The following is a 16,001-nucleotide window of genomic DNA, read 5'->3' on the forward strand; positions in this document are numbered from 1 at the left end:
TACTGCTGTGGACACCTGGTGTACTCTTCAGCTCCTTCTTTCAGTACTCTGGACCATACTGACTATTATTAAATTGAGGAGAAACCTTCTCTGTACAGCAAGGCTGCAGCATGTTATTAAGAGTTTCTATCTGCTAGAGGGTAGCAAAGCACTTTTTCAAATGAGGGAAGTGGTAGGTGTCCCCAGTAAAGTATATCAAGTACTATGGAGATTTTTGAAATCAAAAGCAGCCCTGGCTATTCTGAAACTTTGGAACCCCCCTAGAAATAAAGTTTGGAAGAAGCAGCAGAAGGAATAAATCTGTCAGTGTGCTGAAGAAACTTCAGTATCACTTGCTTTTTAGGCATGCAGCTTACTGCTTGTGGCAGTCTGGGTCTGCCTCAAAGAGCACGAAATGTGGAGCATCCATTTCACCACATATGGGGCTTGGTAAAGGTCAGACAGATTTTAATTTAGGGAGCTCCTTGTGAGTGCTGCTGGATCCCATCGGATGATGCTATTTGGATGATCAATTGTACTGCTCTCGAGCACAGATAAATTACAGAAATCTGTAAACATTTCCTTGTAAGATATGGACTGGGGGCTGGGCCAGCTAAATGTTAGCCTTTATTGGTAGTTGAATGATTGTGTGTATGTGTGGCAGAGAAAGATTTCCACCTTAAAAGGCCCTTGCTACGTATGGATATACTTCTACTCTATATAGACATAATTGGGTAACCTCTGTCAAAATGCAGAATACCGGGCATGATGTCTTTTTTGTAATTTCAGATTCTGTTTTGCCAAATTCTTGCTTCTGTTTCAGGCCTTTCCAGCTCACTGCAGGAACAATAGCCCTGGTGTAATTCCAGGAAGGAAGCAGAACTCCTGGAGTCAGCACGGCAGGCTCATGTTTTACTCCCTACATGGTGTATTTCATGTCGGCATGCACGGAGCACTCCCTTCTTCCCCCTAGAGATGTTCTCTCCAGACTCAGCAGTGGCCCAGGAGCTGCTAACACTGATGTGAGAAGGGCAGGCTGGCGTTTCGGTGTCTGTCCCCTCTCTCCATGTTTCCCGGATCCATCTGCTCAGCATTTGCCGGGAAGGTCAGAGAGATGCTCCCCCGCACGGCATCTGGGAGTGCCCGCCCTGCAGGGTGTCGCTTTCCTCTCATCCTTTAAACCGAGCATTTTCTGGGCACTGCTGCTGGTCAGTGGCTTACACGGCATTGGGAAAACTTTTGGTAGACATCAAAGGCCAAGTAGCATTTTAAAATCTACGTTAAAAGCCCAATTTTCCTCCCGGTAAGATTTGTAAGAGCAGAATTAGGTCAATAATTAATGCCTGTGAAAATCGTATCCTTCATGCAAAAAGTTCAGGGACAGCCAGGAGCTTTCCAATGGAAAATATTCTTCACTGCTAACAAAAGACACTTAGATAAAAAGATTACCAGTGGAATACCACTTAAACTATTCTTTCCTCAGGCTTTCCAACATTTTCTTGAGGTGGCTGCTAACAAGTGGCTACTCAGGAAAGGAAGGATTTGCTTCTCATTGCTCTCAAAGGATGCTAAGACACTTCCTGAAAAATCCTTCTGGGGGTAGTGCTGAGAGGGATAGTACCCAAAAATGAGGTGGGAGGGGAAGAGAAGTGTTTCAGACCATTCTCCCATACCTGTGAAGATACAGAGAGCAGGGGCTGGGATTTGGGAGAGATGAGCTGATGAGAAGAAATTTAAATATTCTCACAGTGAATTTCTTTTGAACATTTGACTCACTTTCAGAGTGTTGAGTAACTGCAATTTTCTTAAAATTTCTGACATGGTTTCATTCCATGAAACACTGAATTATGTGGTATAAACACCCTGTTTTGGTTCTGGTTTTCAGGACATGCCTTGCTGTTCACCATGCATTCGAGCAGGGGCAATGGAGAGTCCCTTACAGCTGCAGCATCCTGTGGCCTTCAGACAACTGAAATATCAGTTATGGAACAGCAACAGGCAGGAGTCAAAGTATTTGGAGCTATTTCTATGGCTGAAGAGAAGACAGCTGGTCAGCTACAAATATCATTCTTACAAGTACAGTTCCAATAGCCACGTTATGAATTAAAAACAGAAGAATGCAGCTATCACATGAGGAACACCCAGCTGCTCCCATGCTGAACTAGGAGCAGGAGCTGGGCACTCTGAGGGAGGTAAGCTCTCATCCTCAGCTACCACTGTCCCCCTGATCCTGTCACACTGATCCATTACTCAGCCCCAGACAACATGTACAGGCAGGCCATGCAAAATGTCTGTTATAAATACAATGAGCACTCCTTGAGAGCATCTTGTTTTGAAGGCAGACTGTCACTTTGAACTGCTAGGCACTTGAGGAAAACTCCTTTGTGCAGGTCACAGGAACCGTGAGGAATTTCACATGCTGTATAGACATCCCTGGTAGCCAGAGACACGTGCCTGTTTTCAGCCTTTCCAGGGACACTGCTCTGGTAGCTGTCATGATGAGTCCTGATCCTTTCCTGGTCCTGCCTGGGACAGGGAGCTGCAGTAGCTCTGGGGGGAGCCTTAAGTCCTTACAAGGAGTGTGGGAGTTTCAAGACTTTTCTTCCTCTTCTTATCCCCACTGAAGGCAATTCAGAGTTCATCCTGTCTGAATTCACGGTCTGAGGAGAATGTGCTTTACTGTAGGTGGCTCTGAACTCAGGTTGGATTTATTACACTGATGGCAATTACAGAGCAGGCATTGGAATTGACTGATGTTCAGTGAGCACTAATGCTGGCCTGCTTGCAAGTTTGCAAGAAGCTTCTCTGCTCTTAGAAACTTGAAGCATTTTCAAGGAAAACTGAAATTCCCTCTCACTATTTTACAGAGGCAGAAACTGAGACCCAGAGAGCTGTGACTTCCCCCACCTCATCTAGTGAGGTGATAACAGCTACAGAAATAGAATTCATGACTTCCAGACCCTCTCCTCCTCCTGACCACTAACACATTTTGCCACCCAAGAAGACCATTTGCCATGTCATCATCAAGGCATATCTGGGTAACACAGTTTCTCCATCTATACAGCCTTTGTTCTTTGTAAGCCTCACTTCCCTATCTGTGGGGAATAACAACACTTCACTGCTTCAAAGGGGTGCAGAGAATAACTGAACTCAAGGCTCTACAGTATACATATATGGTAGTGGACACCTTGCAAGTATTAATACTTCCATTTGGAGACTGTACTATTAATTCACTGCTGTTCAAATTATATACATTAATTCCTTCAGCTCAAATTCTCTGTCTTCCTTTTCCATGCAAGCAGAGTTACAGACATTAACAACAGGACTATCAGAACCTCTCAGTATAAATCTGCAAAAGGAGTGTGCTCAAAGCCAGCATTTTCCAGGTGATTCACTGAATTGCACCCAAGCATCCTGAGCATTCCTGTACCTCTTGATAAGCATCTGCAGGACGTCAGTCAGGCTTTCCATCAGGACAATGACTTCAGCATAGGTTAGGTCTCCACAAGGCTTGCCATTGATAGACACCACCTCATCCCCCTCACACAGTCCAGCCTTGGCTGCTTTGCTTTTGCTGCGAACCTACAATGAGTCAAAAACAAATTCCAAATTGCACAGTTAGTGTTCATTTGAAAACAGCAGCAACCATGTCCTCAGCATACTTTTTGTCTGTGCAAAAGGATCAATAATACTGATCATAAATAAATTTACACAATACAAATTAATAACATGTCTCACTTGAGGTTAATACTATTCTGGCCAGTAATAATACAAAATCTTCTGCTTTACTGAACTTGTGAGCTAGGTGTCAAACAGGCTGGATTAATTCTTTTAAAACTGGGAGACATGGAAGATTGGGAAGGACAACAATCAATTGATCACAGTTGAGCAGAACGGCAAAAAACCCCTCATTAATTTCTCTGAGAATGAAGACTCAGACTAAGAGCTGAAATCTGCACTGAGATTGTAAAAGAAGAGTGTAAATTCAGGGCTCTCTGGGCAGAGTGTCAATATCTACATGCTGGTCACTTTTTCCTTAGATGCCCAGCTGTAGTTTTAGTCTCCAAACTACAGACATCCGTATCCCTGGAGATCCTAAATCCGTGTTTAGTCATTTGACTAAGTGTCCTGATTTATTACAGCACACTTGTTATGGTCTAAACTCTCCTGTTAAGTTCTCATTCAAGAATCCCGTGCAGCTCAGTTTTTGCAGTTTCATTCCTTTTTCCACTGGCAGTGTGTGTAACTTATCACAGTCTTTGCATAACAAAGCCCAGACAGCTCTAACACCACTCAAGGTATGCCTACAGTTGATGGCTATTTTTGAAGTACATATTTGGCAAAGAGTGTGTTATATTAACCAGAATTCTTGCATGAGTCTATTTTAGAATTATATATACACATAAAAGGGCTGGCCTTGAGTTCTTTGATCTCAATTTCTACCTGTTGGTCCGAGTACTTTGGCCTTATACCATATCCAGCTGTTGATTCAGCATGTTACTCTTGTTAATTCTCATAGTGTTTTCTTGAAAATTTTTAGAGACATAGCATTTCCACCACACTCACAGTAGCAGAGTCGGTCCCACCTGACTTTAGGGAAGCTGCTTCTGATATACTCTGGATCTGAGGGTGGAACTGCCCTGCAGACTCATGGAATCGTCCCAAATTTTCTATTAAGCCCCTGGGCTGCTACCTAAGATGTATTTCAGAAAGGAAGTTCTTGGAGTCGAGATGATGTGGGGCACAACAGTAAGACTGCACATTTTTCTGTGGCAGGGCCACCATATCTATCACTGCTGTTTCAATTTACACATTCCCATATGTCACATTATGACTCTTGGAGCAGTGAAGGAACAGAAGCCTGCTGCATACAGAAGCCAGTTTCTACCTTGCAGAGTTAACATTTACAAATATGGAGTGGTATGCTGCTCTGTTTATCTCCCCTTGGACAAGAGCATAAACATCCTTGTGCCTTGGGAAGAAGTGACACTTTAGACAGTGTTTAGAAGGTTTTGCTTCATATAAGAGCTAGAATTTGAGGTATAGTTATTGTCTTTTTTTTAAATAGGACGGTATGCTATTAAAATTTAACAAGGCATCCTTGGCCTGAATGTAAATATTTAATGTAGATGCCATTAAGAATTTTGAGTGACCCTTTTTCAGAAAATCTGTAAACATCCATTACAGAAACCTGTGAACTCTGAAATGGCATAATGTCATTCCTAGATTGTGAGAAGAAAACTTATTTCTCTTTATTTAATGTTTGAGGGACTCCTTGGTAGCATTAAAAAGAGAACAAAAAACAGACACGGGGATTGATTTTTCTTTCAAAGTTCTTAAAAGGTTCTCTCAGTCCATTTTTCTGCCTTATGAATTGTTGAGAGATCACAATTCTGAGATGAAACTTCATGCAAAAACACCTTCCCAAATTTGAAGAATGCCAATATAAAATCACCTCAGTATTAACCTTTTTTGGTGTTTCTGTTGGGGTAATAAAAGGGAAGAGAGAGCACCCAGAAGAAAATAGGCAAGGGCAGATTGTGTGGTAAATTATAGCAGGTTGCTACTGGAATAGAATATCCCATCATCATTTGTGTTATTTCACCCTCAGCATAACACCCACTTACTCAACAATATGTACCCTGCTTTTCCAGGCAAGCTATAATTGTTTCTGGCTTTGTTTAGTTGTTTTCACTGGAAACCCACAAGAATGAAAAAATGATTTATTAATGTAAACTGAAACTTTTCAGATTTCTGGGAAAAAGTAATATAAATAAATAAATAAATAATAAAAACCCCCACCCATCCAGAATAACAACAACAACAAAATTCCAAGAAGATTTGTGGAAAGAAAGATGTCCCTGGTAAAATATGTGTTTGGTGGACAGTTTTCTCTCGAAGTTTTGGCAGAAAGCCTTTGAGGAGACCACTGGGAAACAAAAGCTGCTTTTGTTAGCAGAAATGCAACTTGGTCACACAGGGGACAATAAGAAACCTTTATCCAGTTCTTGGGAACTTCAAGCAAGGCATATTTGGTTGTAAAGCAGGAGAGATTCTTACAAAACCAGTGTTTGCTCTTTCCTCCTAGGGCAGCCCTGGCTTTCTCAGGTACTTGTTTCTCCTATGCACTTGAAGTTTTTCTTAGGAAGAAAAAGTGTGTTTTCCCATACATTCTTTCGAATGGGATTTCACCACAAGAAAAATAAGTTTTTCTTTGTTTTTCCAATACCTGCAATATCAGTATAACACAGCAAAACTGGGCTGGTGCTGTTAGTGCTGAACCTGTCAAGATAGCAGCTGCTACTGGGCACCTTGAAGACCCCCCAGTTTTCAGCTGGTGCTGCCTCTATTGCTTTCCTGCTCCCCCTCAGTCAGGACTCTTTATTATTCAATGTACCTAAAGTGTGTAATTTCTTTTTATTCCCAGATTTCTCCTGTATCCAGATTTTCCAGCTATCAGGAGCACCCTTTGCTGATTAAAATGTCAAGTGCTGAGCAATTCCTCATATCCCCAGAAATATGGCTGTGGGATGCTGCTGGGGCTGGAGTAGCCATGGATGCCCACAGAATAAGGCAGTTCCAGTCAGTTTCTTAACCAGGAAAAAAAGAATAAATGGATGGATACACAGTGGCTGTGCCCATGTGAGTGTGGGGAAAAGGGGTATTTTTAGAGAAAGCAAATGGGAGGGCCCAGCCCTCATTCTGTCTATGCTGTAGTGCTTTTAATTTAAACTAGATCAAGTCTGCTTCTGCCAACGGGAGACTCCTTCCCATGTAACCAGATCTCCTTTGATTTAATCTGAAAGCACTCCAGTTACAACCCAGAACTCTTCCATGCTATGAAACAACTTATGGTAAATCAGGAATAACAGAGAAATTCACTTCAAAAATGTTATCCCAATGAAGCTAAAAAGCTGGAGTACATGCACCTGTCACTTGTTGTGGCTGCAAGTGGATGCACAGACAACAACTGGGCCTCAGCTGACCAGCTGATGATTTTGGGTGCATGTCTGAGCCCTATAATAAGCAGATCCGAGTTGAGGTATGTTGAACCTGAGAACAAGGTCAATGAGTTGTAGTTTAAAGTGAGGCAAATGGACTTGAGGACAGTCTGAAATCTAGGTTCTCTAATGGCACAATGAAGTGTCATTAGGGTGTTTCATCATCTTGGTTTTACCAGTGATTTTTGGTAAGGATGATGTGTATCTTAATCTTGTCCTGGAGTTTAGTTTAATTCTGGAGCTAGCAGTATAAACTTTTACCTGGGACATGTGTCTAAGTGCTGTGCATCAGGTATAGCCTGACTGAGCAACCAAGCTGAGGAAATGAGCAATATGACCATAAGCACAGTCCATTTAGCCTAAAATTGTATCTAATAAAATGAGATTTATGTGGCTTTAAAATACACATATATTTGCACCGCAAAATTCTGAATTTAAAGCAAGCTTTCCAAAACCATGATTTATTTTCAGAACTATTTACTCATCCTTTTTCAGTTTGCCAGCAGCTTTTAAACAGCAGAACAGGAAATAGTGCCACAGGATGTAGTGGAAATATCCTTCCCTGCCATTTCAGGCTCCTTGCTCACACAGACAGAGCAGTTTGTTCCATTGAGGGGCTGCCTCTGGAAGAGCCTGCTCAGTTGAATACCTTGTCTGATTGCTGAAGCCTCATTTGAGCTGCTGCCCCTCAAGGTTTGAAGCTGGTTCCTGGAACCTTATTTACATGTGTGTCCTCAGTGGGAGGTTTGGGTCTTTGGTGGCTGGCCTTGTGTTCTGCTCTGATGAAATATGTTGCCCAAAATAGCAAGGTTCACCAGGCAAGGGACTTCTTGTCCATCCTCATTATTGTTGTTGTTTTGTTTCAGTTATGTCAACTGCAAACTTTACCAGCAGTGAGTTTGTGTTTTCTTTTAAACTGGTGAGTAAACATCAATAACAAGGGACATGTCCTTTGACTACTGTTATGCCTTTACTGAATAATGATTCCCCAGATTAATGTTACTTTTTCAGACCCAACAACTAGCCAGCTTTTAAAGCAGTAATTTTTAGTACAGTAGCAAACTGTGCCCTTTGATGTCTTTTTGTGATCAGTAATGCAGAAACGTGTTTAAGAAATTTCTATTAAATAGCCTTTTAAAAGTAATCATTAACCTAAATCTTGGGATTAGTACCCTTACTCTGTAGAACTAACCAATTAACTATTAATTAATAGAGTGTCATTGTTTAAATGTGCCTTGTGTTGAGGTTTTTTCAATTGTTCTGTTGTCTTGCCAGAGATATGAAATGGTAAAGAAGCAGAGAAAACAGGTGTAAGTATGCAGGAAAGGGGGGCTGGACAGACACTGCTTCTTCTTTGGATGTTCATACTAATATTAAAGCAGTAAGTGGTTGATGCATTCCTTTCACAAGTAATATTTTCTCTAAAATATTATAATAAATAAATAAGTATATTTTTCAAAAATTAAAGAAAACTTACACTTTAACTTTGACACCCTGAATACAGTTCTGATGTTTCTAAATCTATTTTTTTAATATCCAGTCAGATACCTTAACTTTGAGGGAAAGTATAATTAAGTTAAGAATCCAAATTGAATGGGTTGTATTTCAGAAATAACAATGAAGTCTACTGACTTGAATATTGCCTAGTCCTGGCCATAAAAGAGGTGGTGATTCAAAATGATTGAAAAGACAGAAGTGATGAAGTGATCAAAAATCTAAGTAATTAAAGAAAGTTGTATCCTGCTTGCTGACAAAGTGACAGGTAGTACTACATGTGAAATGACACAAAGTATAGTGGAACTCAGCTTTTGCCACTTACCTAAGTACAAATTAGTATTATAACAATTAAAGGCTTGCCTGTTAATTGCTGCAATAAATGTATCTGGCTAACGTGTTTTTCTTAAATATGTTTAAGGCCAGCATAAATAAATGAATGTATCCACTACTTAGTTTAATTTTGTCAGACATTAGCTCATACTTTCCAGAAGTTGTTTTTTCTCGTTAATTGATTAGCTAAGTGCTACTCATGAAGTTCAGGATCAGGGATCAAAGATTCCTGTAGACAATATTTTTTAAAAAATCCCAAAATGCACCAAGGAAGGCACATCATCTCTGCTATTTTAAACACTACAGCAAAGGCAGTGGCTGGTAAATGTATTCAAATATATTCTAAAGTTATGTGTCCCTCTAATAAAATGAACAATGTACAGTGCTTTGCTCTGAGCAGGAAGCACAAGCACTTGGAGGTAGAATTGTTAGTGTATTAGTAGTTTGACTTGTATGAAGTTAGGGAATTAAAAATGAAGGTTACAAATCAAACTAATTCAGCCACAGTTCATAAATAAGGCTCTAGAGCCTTGTTTGGAAATGGTTATGCTTGCAGGAGTCCTTTAGCTACAGAAAAGTAGCCTTGAGTCAGTGAGCTTTTGGGGGCTTAGATAGGAAGGACTGTAGAGCAAGTTAAGCCTCCCTCCTAACCTGCTTGGGTTTTTTAGGGATCTCTGTAGATCCTTTAAATAGCTCAGAGACTCCAGGCTGGTAAACACAGCTATTGCTAAATCAGAGGGGGTGATGAAGGGACAAGCTCATATCCCCTCGTTTTCTCCGTGGTTTCTGGGGGGGAGTTTAAGTCAGAGAACATCTAAACATATTTCTACCTTAACACTTTCCTCCCCATCCCCAAGCACTGCCTTCACAAGTTATAGTGTGGGCTGTACAAATAATGAGTCTTAAGGAAAAAGGTGTCCATAAATGAGGAAAACAGGAAGACTTTTGTGTTCCTAATTTTCTCTTTTAATGTGTATAATAAGAGAAAGTAGTTGTCAGTAGACAGATAGTGATGAGCAGAGAGGAGTCATCAGACCTTCAGGAAGGGAATTAGAGCCACTTGCAGTAATGGTAGCAGAACTGAGGAGTTCCCTGAGAGATTTTAAAAGCCATATAATTAGGAAATAGTCTTGCCTAAAACTCCTGTTTAGAGTTTGTATCTACATAAATTCATTGGAAATACTAGATTCTGGTCTAAACTGCAGGCATTTTTGGCAGGACAGGGCTCAAGCTTATGGATTGCATTTTGAGCAAAATGTGTGAAATGCTATTGAGGTAACAGTGTCATTGACTGGAGCTGGAGTGGGATGATTTACCTGGGTGAATGTTCTCTGTATACAGGCTCCATGATGGCTGCATGCATTTTACTCTTGTAAAGGGCTTCTTTAGAGCTTTACCAAATTTTAATCTGCTTTCATTAGCCATGCCTGGACTTGAGCAGGAGTCTGCTGGGTGATTGTGGCTCGAGCTATTTGCATCTGTGCTGCCTGGAGGTGACTTTGTGTCAAGCTGATTCCAGTCCTCATCCTCTCTGGACTGAATTTCTCTACCAGATAAGCTACTTCCTTTCAGAATCAGTCAGAGTAAAAGCCACAAAGTAAAAGCTTCAGACAGGTCAGATTCACTGGGATTGTGAGATCCAACCCCTCCCTAGCTCCTCTGAATGTATGGGAATGCAATAAGGAGCCTTGCCCCAGAGCTAAAGCTCAAGTGCTGTGACTTTAGCTACTCTAAATATAGATAATATGAATAGAGATAGTATGATTATAAAATACTTTTCCATATTTTACCTTGAAGTCTCTGTGTCCCCACCTTTGGGATTTGTATGCAGGATTTGCACAGTAAGACTAACAGCAAGTTAAACAAATGGTTTAACAAAGATGCTTCTAAGTTATCTCCCACATGGTTTTCCTGAGAGGAGGCTTTGAATGAAGTATCTTTGGCTTGTAAGCACAGAATATTTCCTCTCCCCAAATTCTTCCCAGTAGCAGGGTAATGATATTGGGAATTGGGCAGTTCACTCCACCCTTTTCTCCTGGTCTTAAGGGAAACATCCTAGAGAGATCCACTTTCATGTTGTCTGTAAAGGTAATTATCTTTGTAAGTGGGTTATGAGACAAAATAACATCAAAGACATCAAAGGAGAAAATAGTTAATATGTCCAGACATAGTTTTATTACTACATATTCCAAAAGTCTTTCCAGAAGGGGAGGTAGGATGTAACTCCTTGAATGCACAGGTGGGCTGCCATTGATTATCACTAAGATCATCATTGGAAAAATTGAACAATGGTGTAATATTATAGTAGCTTATGGCAACCCAGGAGATCTGGGATGCCAAGCCACAGAAAACAAAGGTACTTTTAAACTTTCAAGTCCATGGATCCCATTGCAAATGTTCTGGCTTTACTTAGCAACTCCCAGCTAAAGCAGACCTTTAATCACGGTTTGCTCATGTAAAAGCTCACGGGACATTCTTGCAGAGGGGAGTTGGTACCAGAAGAGTTATTGGTTTACTTTTTGATTAACTCTGTCTCCAGTTCTTCTGCTGCACTGTACATGTGAAATCACACTTCTTGATTCTGGAGCAGTTTGGTGACTGTTGTCTCCTCCTTCCCACAGTGTCAGAAGTAGTCACATAAACATTCAGCTCTCCACAGGGTCTATTTGACAAATGCAGTCTGGTAGAACTTCTTGCACATTCTGTCGTGGGAGGGCTGCAGAACCTGTTTGGTCAATTATATATTGACAGAGCACTTGTGCCATTTGGACTCAGAGAGCAGACTGATCTCAGTGAAAAGAAAAGCCTGCTCAAATTCCCAAAAGCCTTGCCTAATGTACTGGTGTATCATCTTACTGGTGGTTGCCTTTTTCTGGCAGAAATCCAAAGTTAGCAGCTGAAGAAGGGATGAGATAATGACCTCTGAAATATTGATGTGGTATGCTGGCGACACAGCAGATTTCCCAACAGTGAGCTTGGGTGTACAGAACTTAAAGTCTGCTATTCATTTTGTACAACAGATCAGTGCACAGCCTTTCTTGGAGTGTACTATTACATACTTGTAGCTGATGTGTCAAAACTAAAATGTTGTGCTGATTTACCTTTTTACAGTGAATTTTTGCCATGGGGGAACAAGTGACAAGGAGAGGAATGATGCCTTTGCTTTTCAGTTGGGTAGCTGTGCACTGTCTGCTCTATTTCCATTCCCCTTTTCTTCTTGCTCTGCTTGAGCTGTGACTGGCTGTGTGCTTCCTGCCTTATTTTTAAGTCCTAACCAACTTTGATCTCTCCATGAGCACTGTAGCTAGGTTTTAATTTCTTCCTTCCCACTGCTCCCTGTGCAGAGAGAGAATTGAATTGTCAATGCTTCTTTGGGATTGAGAAAATTATGCACCTTTACTGAGTGCTTTGGTATAAAGGAAGAATCATAAGTCTTTAACTGCAGTATACCTTATATCCTGGAGATTAGCATTTCTGTAATGATAAGGTTAAGGGAGAATTAATAGAGAGCTAAAATGTCTTTATTATCTGCTACTGAACAGTTGGAAGAACAAGTGCTACAATAGACAGTTTTGTGATAAGTGTATCCATTGCCTAATCTGGGGCTGAGCTCTTGTCACTGATGAGTAGGGCAACTGCAATATGCTTGCAGTACTTGTACAGTCCCAAGACCATGCACTGGGTGTTTCCAGTACGAAAAGGGACACCTTTCTTATACTAAAATTGCAGTCAAAGCACATGTAAATGAAAGGTAAAAAGCAAAACCTGCTACCTGAAAGTACTTATCTGCTGGTGGTGCTAAGAGAATGATGGTATAAAATATATTCACACTGTTACAAAGAGAACATTTCTAGCCTAGACTTGTTGCTGTTGGGAGAAAACAGCAAAGGTATGTGAGAAGTAACTGAACCCTTCAGTTTCTTAAAAAAAAAAAAAATTTAGTTTGCTGGAGGTCTTTGTACTTTTCCCAGTTTAGTCCAAAGCATGTTTATGTAATTTGATGCTTTGACTTGTGACCTGGCTTTCAGATTAAGCAACCTTTGGGGGGGACACAAGGGGTATGAGGGGTTTTTTGGGGGGTAGGAGTAAGGGGGATGACTGGCTTCTTAGTGACACACAGCCTATAAATCCATCCTGCTGGTAGGCAAATGAACCACTCAGTTTACTGGTGTGCACTTCGGCAAATCCACTCATTCCTAACTCCATATCCTGTATCAATTACTCTGTTCTGTGTGGCTCCCCTGTCTCATTTTCACTCCACTGGTCACCTGACCAAATTCTCTTGATGCAGGGGGGACGAGGAACAGGGAGAGACGGAAAGACGGGAGGGTTCTCATTACAAATCTGGATTTGAGACAACACATTTAATCCTTAAAGCAAAACTACTCCAGTGGCAGTTAAAATGTTCAGTCTCCTCAGTTATTCCCCGAAATGGTATTGTTTATTACAATCCCTTAACATTATGTCATGAGCTTGCAAATACATGAGCATGGCATATGATCATCCTCCTGAAAGGAATAGCAAAGGCAGCAAGAAGGAACAAATGCCATCTTACAGGTTTCTGTTTCAGCCAGGGCTGGAGCTATCGCTGTCAAATGATGTCAAGGTTATCCTGAAATGTGTGCCCAGTGATGTATTTCTTGCTACTTGCCTCACTGCTGAGGCAGCAATTCAGTCAACACCAGCAGGATCATGCAGAGGTAACTGGAAGCTTTACCTCGCTCCCAGTGGAGAAACTGTGGCCCTGTGTTTATTGTGGGAGTTTTATGTGTGTACAAAGCTCAGCACAACGGGGCCAGATCTCAGTTATTGGGTAGGGGGGCTTTGGTGGCTGTATTAGCACACATGAGAGACATTGTGCAAAGAAACCAAATAACACGAACATCTGGTAAAGGCAGCATCTAGATAATATACATTAAAAAGTTATTGTGTTATGCACAAGCAAAGTGCCCAATGCCAAACAATCTTCACGGAAGAGCACAGTGTTCCAAGTCATTTGAAGTATGAATCAAACAGTGGCCCAAACTCAGCTGAGAGCTCCATACAGGGGCTGTGTTCCAGCTCCCAGTGCTTCTGGTCATCTTTACCTGGACTGTCCAGCTAAATAAAACTTAGGATTAATCTAAAGAAAATGGTCTTCTGTGAAAGCTGCTAGATTTATTTACCAGGGTTTCACATGACACTCCACCATGTTGCTCTCTCCTGAACTGTATCTATTCCTTTCACTTCGTGAAATAACTAGATTCAAGCTTCCCTACTTCCCAGTAAAGTTCTTACTGACAAATTTCAAAACTGCCTGTTCAACTCTTTTCAGTGTTCAAAATCCACACTCAATTTTCACTCTTCCTTGACATTTTCCTAATTGCTCAATTCTTCATATCTTAGGTAGTGTACAAATTGATATGGACTAGTAGCTTTAGCTAGAAATAGAGTTTCAGACAAGTCTCCCAAGACTCACAATTAAAAAAAAAACAGTCATAGAAAGCATGCAGAATCAATTATCAATCTTTTAATTTCCCTAGCATCCCTCATGCTTAGGGTGTAATGTTTTGAAACAACCTTTTAAAACTGAGGCAGTCTCAGGCCAACCCACCTTGGTGTTTAGGAGGCAAAGCTCTGCCAAAGCTGGTGAATGTTCAACACGTAGGTTCATGTGAAGGCCTTCCAGTGTTGCCTGGCTGCTGTCCTGGACAGCTCCTGTTTTGTGACTCATCAGGAAATTTGGATGTTCATCAGCCTCACCTCTCCCTGGTGACTCAAATAAAGCTGGCCAGGAAAGGAGCAGTGATGGCTCCGAGAGGGGATGTACACCAGGGATATCCAAGCCTGCCAGGGGAGGTCTGTGACCTACTTCTCCTCCCAGAAGAGGACATGAGGTTTCTGTGCTTATGCTGGAAGCCCTAATAACAGGGGAAATGGAGGCTGGAGACTCCTGAGAGAGGTTTTCAAAATCTCCAGGGAATTAAGAGACAAAAGTATTCCCTCTGTGGGCTTTCTCGACTGCCTGGGCAACAACAATGGGCAAGGTTTTTAACCTGTGCTTTTAGCCAAAAAATTAAGGCCTGTAATCTGCCACGAAGATTTCCTTATGTCAGTCTCAGTTTTTAAAGAATATATCCAGAATTTTCCTAGTTTCAATTTTATCAGTTTTATCAAGCTCTAAAATGGCCATAGACCGATTGATGCAAACCATCACAAGAATTCGTCTTTCAGTGGCTTAATCAGAAGTGGCTTTAACCAAAGATAATTATAAACAGAAATAAGCATCTCTACTGAAAAGATCACTTTGTCACCCCCTTAATCCTTTCCTGTGAAGGCAACCCTTGAACACGTGGCAATTGTGCAGGTTTTGTGAAATAGACACAGAGATTAGTATTCATTATCTGCCTTCCGGGTCTTAAATAAAATCCTGTGTAAATCACATGTGGGACCAACCAGATTGAAAACAAAGTATCTTACAAGTGGAGCATGAGACTTGCCCTGGAGCTGAAGGCTGAATGAAGAATGAATCTCTCCCAGGGTAGGTTAGACTCGTATCCCCATCTCCTCATTCAGATTTTAAGATCAGTACTCACTTACATGTCATAATTTGGAAATATCAGCACTTTCAAATTCATGTTAAATATGCTGTCAGGAGAATATTCCAGTGCTGGAAGAAGAACTATTTTGGCATGGTGAATGGACAGTAGTAGCCAGAACACTGAGGAAATGCTGTTTTACTCCAGTGGTAACTGTGGAAGCTGAGCCAGACTTCTGGATCCCACATCAATAGTTCAGCTGTGGCTGTTGTCCTTGCACATTTGTGACTGAGGCCAGTCTGACACAGAGGTGCTGAGCTCTGTGTAATGCTCCTGGACTTAGTGCTCCCAGGAATTAGACCTCCTATTCTTATGGTCTCCAATTCCAGTATGCTGGCAGAGTTGGCTTGTTTAGTCCCTGATTTTAGTAAGAGCAAATTGTCAGCAGCTTCAAAGGCTGGATGGAGAGGATTTGTGTTCCCCCTGCCCTTTCCTTTCTCTGTATTCCCAAGAGGAATGTCTGCCTGAGAACTGGAAAAAACCTGCTACCCTGATGTGTGACATTTCTGTTTGTTTGTTTTCGTCTCTCCTGTTGTCCTCAGTGCAAGTGTTGGGCTTAACTCAGGATATCGTGCCCAGCCAGGCAGTCTGGGAAAAGCTGGCACTTGTGTCTGGG

At 41.3% G+C, this 16,001-nt stretch overlaps 1 protein-coding gene across 1 annotated transcript in view; it reads right to left on the reverse strand.

The window, feature by feature from the left end:
* The window catches only part of SYNPO2 (synaptopodin 2), a 77,203-nt gene that overhangs the window by 22,852 nt on the left and 38,350 nt on the right, over positions 1–16,001 (reverse strand). The window contains exon 2 of the mRNA XM_014886629.2: positions 3,410–3,561. Coding sequence (XP_014742115.2) covers positions 3,410–3,561 — 152 coding nt within the window. The remainder of the gene's footprint in view (positions 1–3,409; positions 3,562–16,001) is intronic.

This window comes from Sturnus vulgaris, chromosome 4 (genome assembly GCF_052056855.1).
Source record: "Sturnus vulgaris isolate bStuVul1 chromosome 4, bStuVul1.hap1, whole genome shotgun sequence".
In the NCBI taxonomy this organism is placed as follows: domain Eukaryota; kingdom Metazoa; phylum Chordata; class Aves; order Passeriformes; family Sturnidae; genus Sturnus; species Sturnus vulgaris.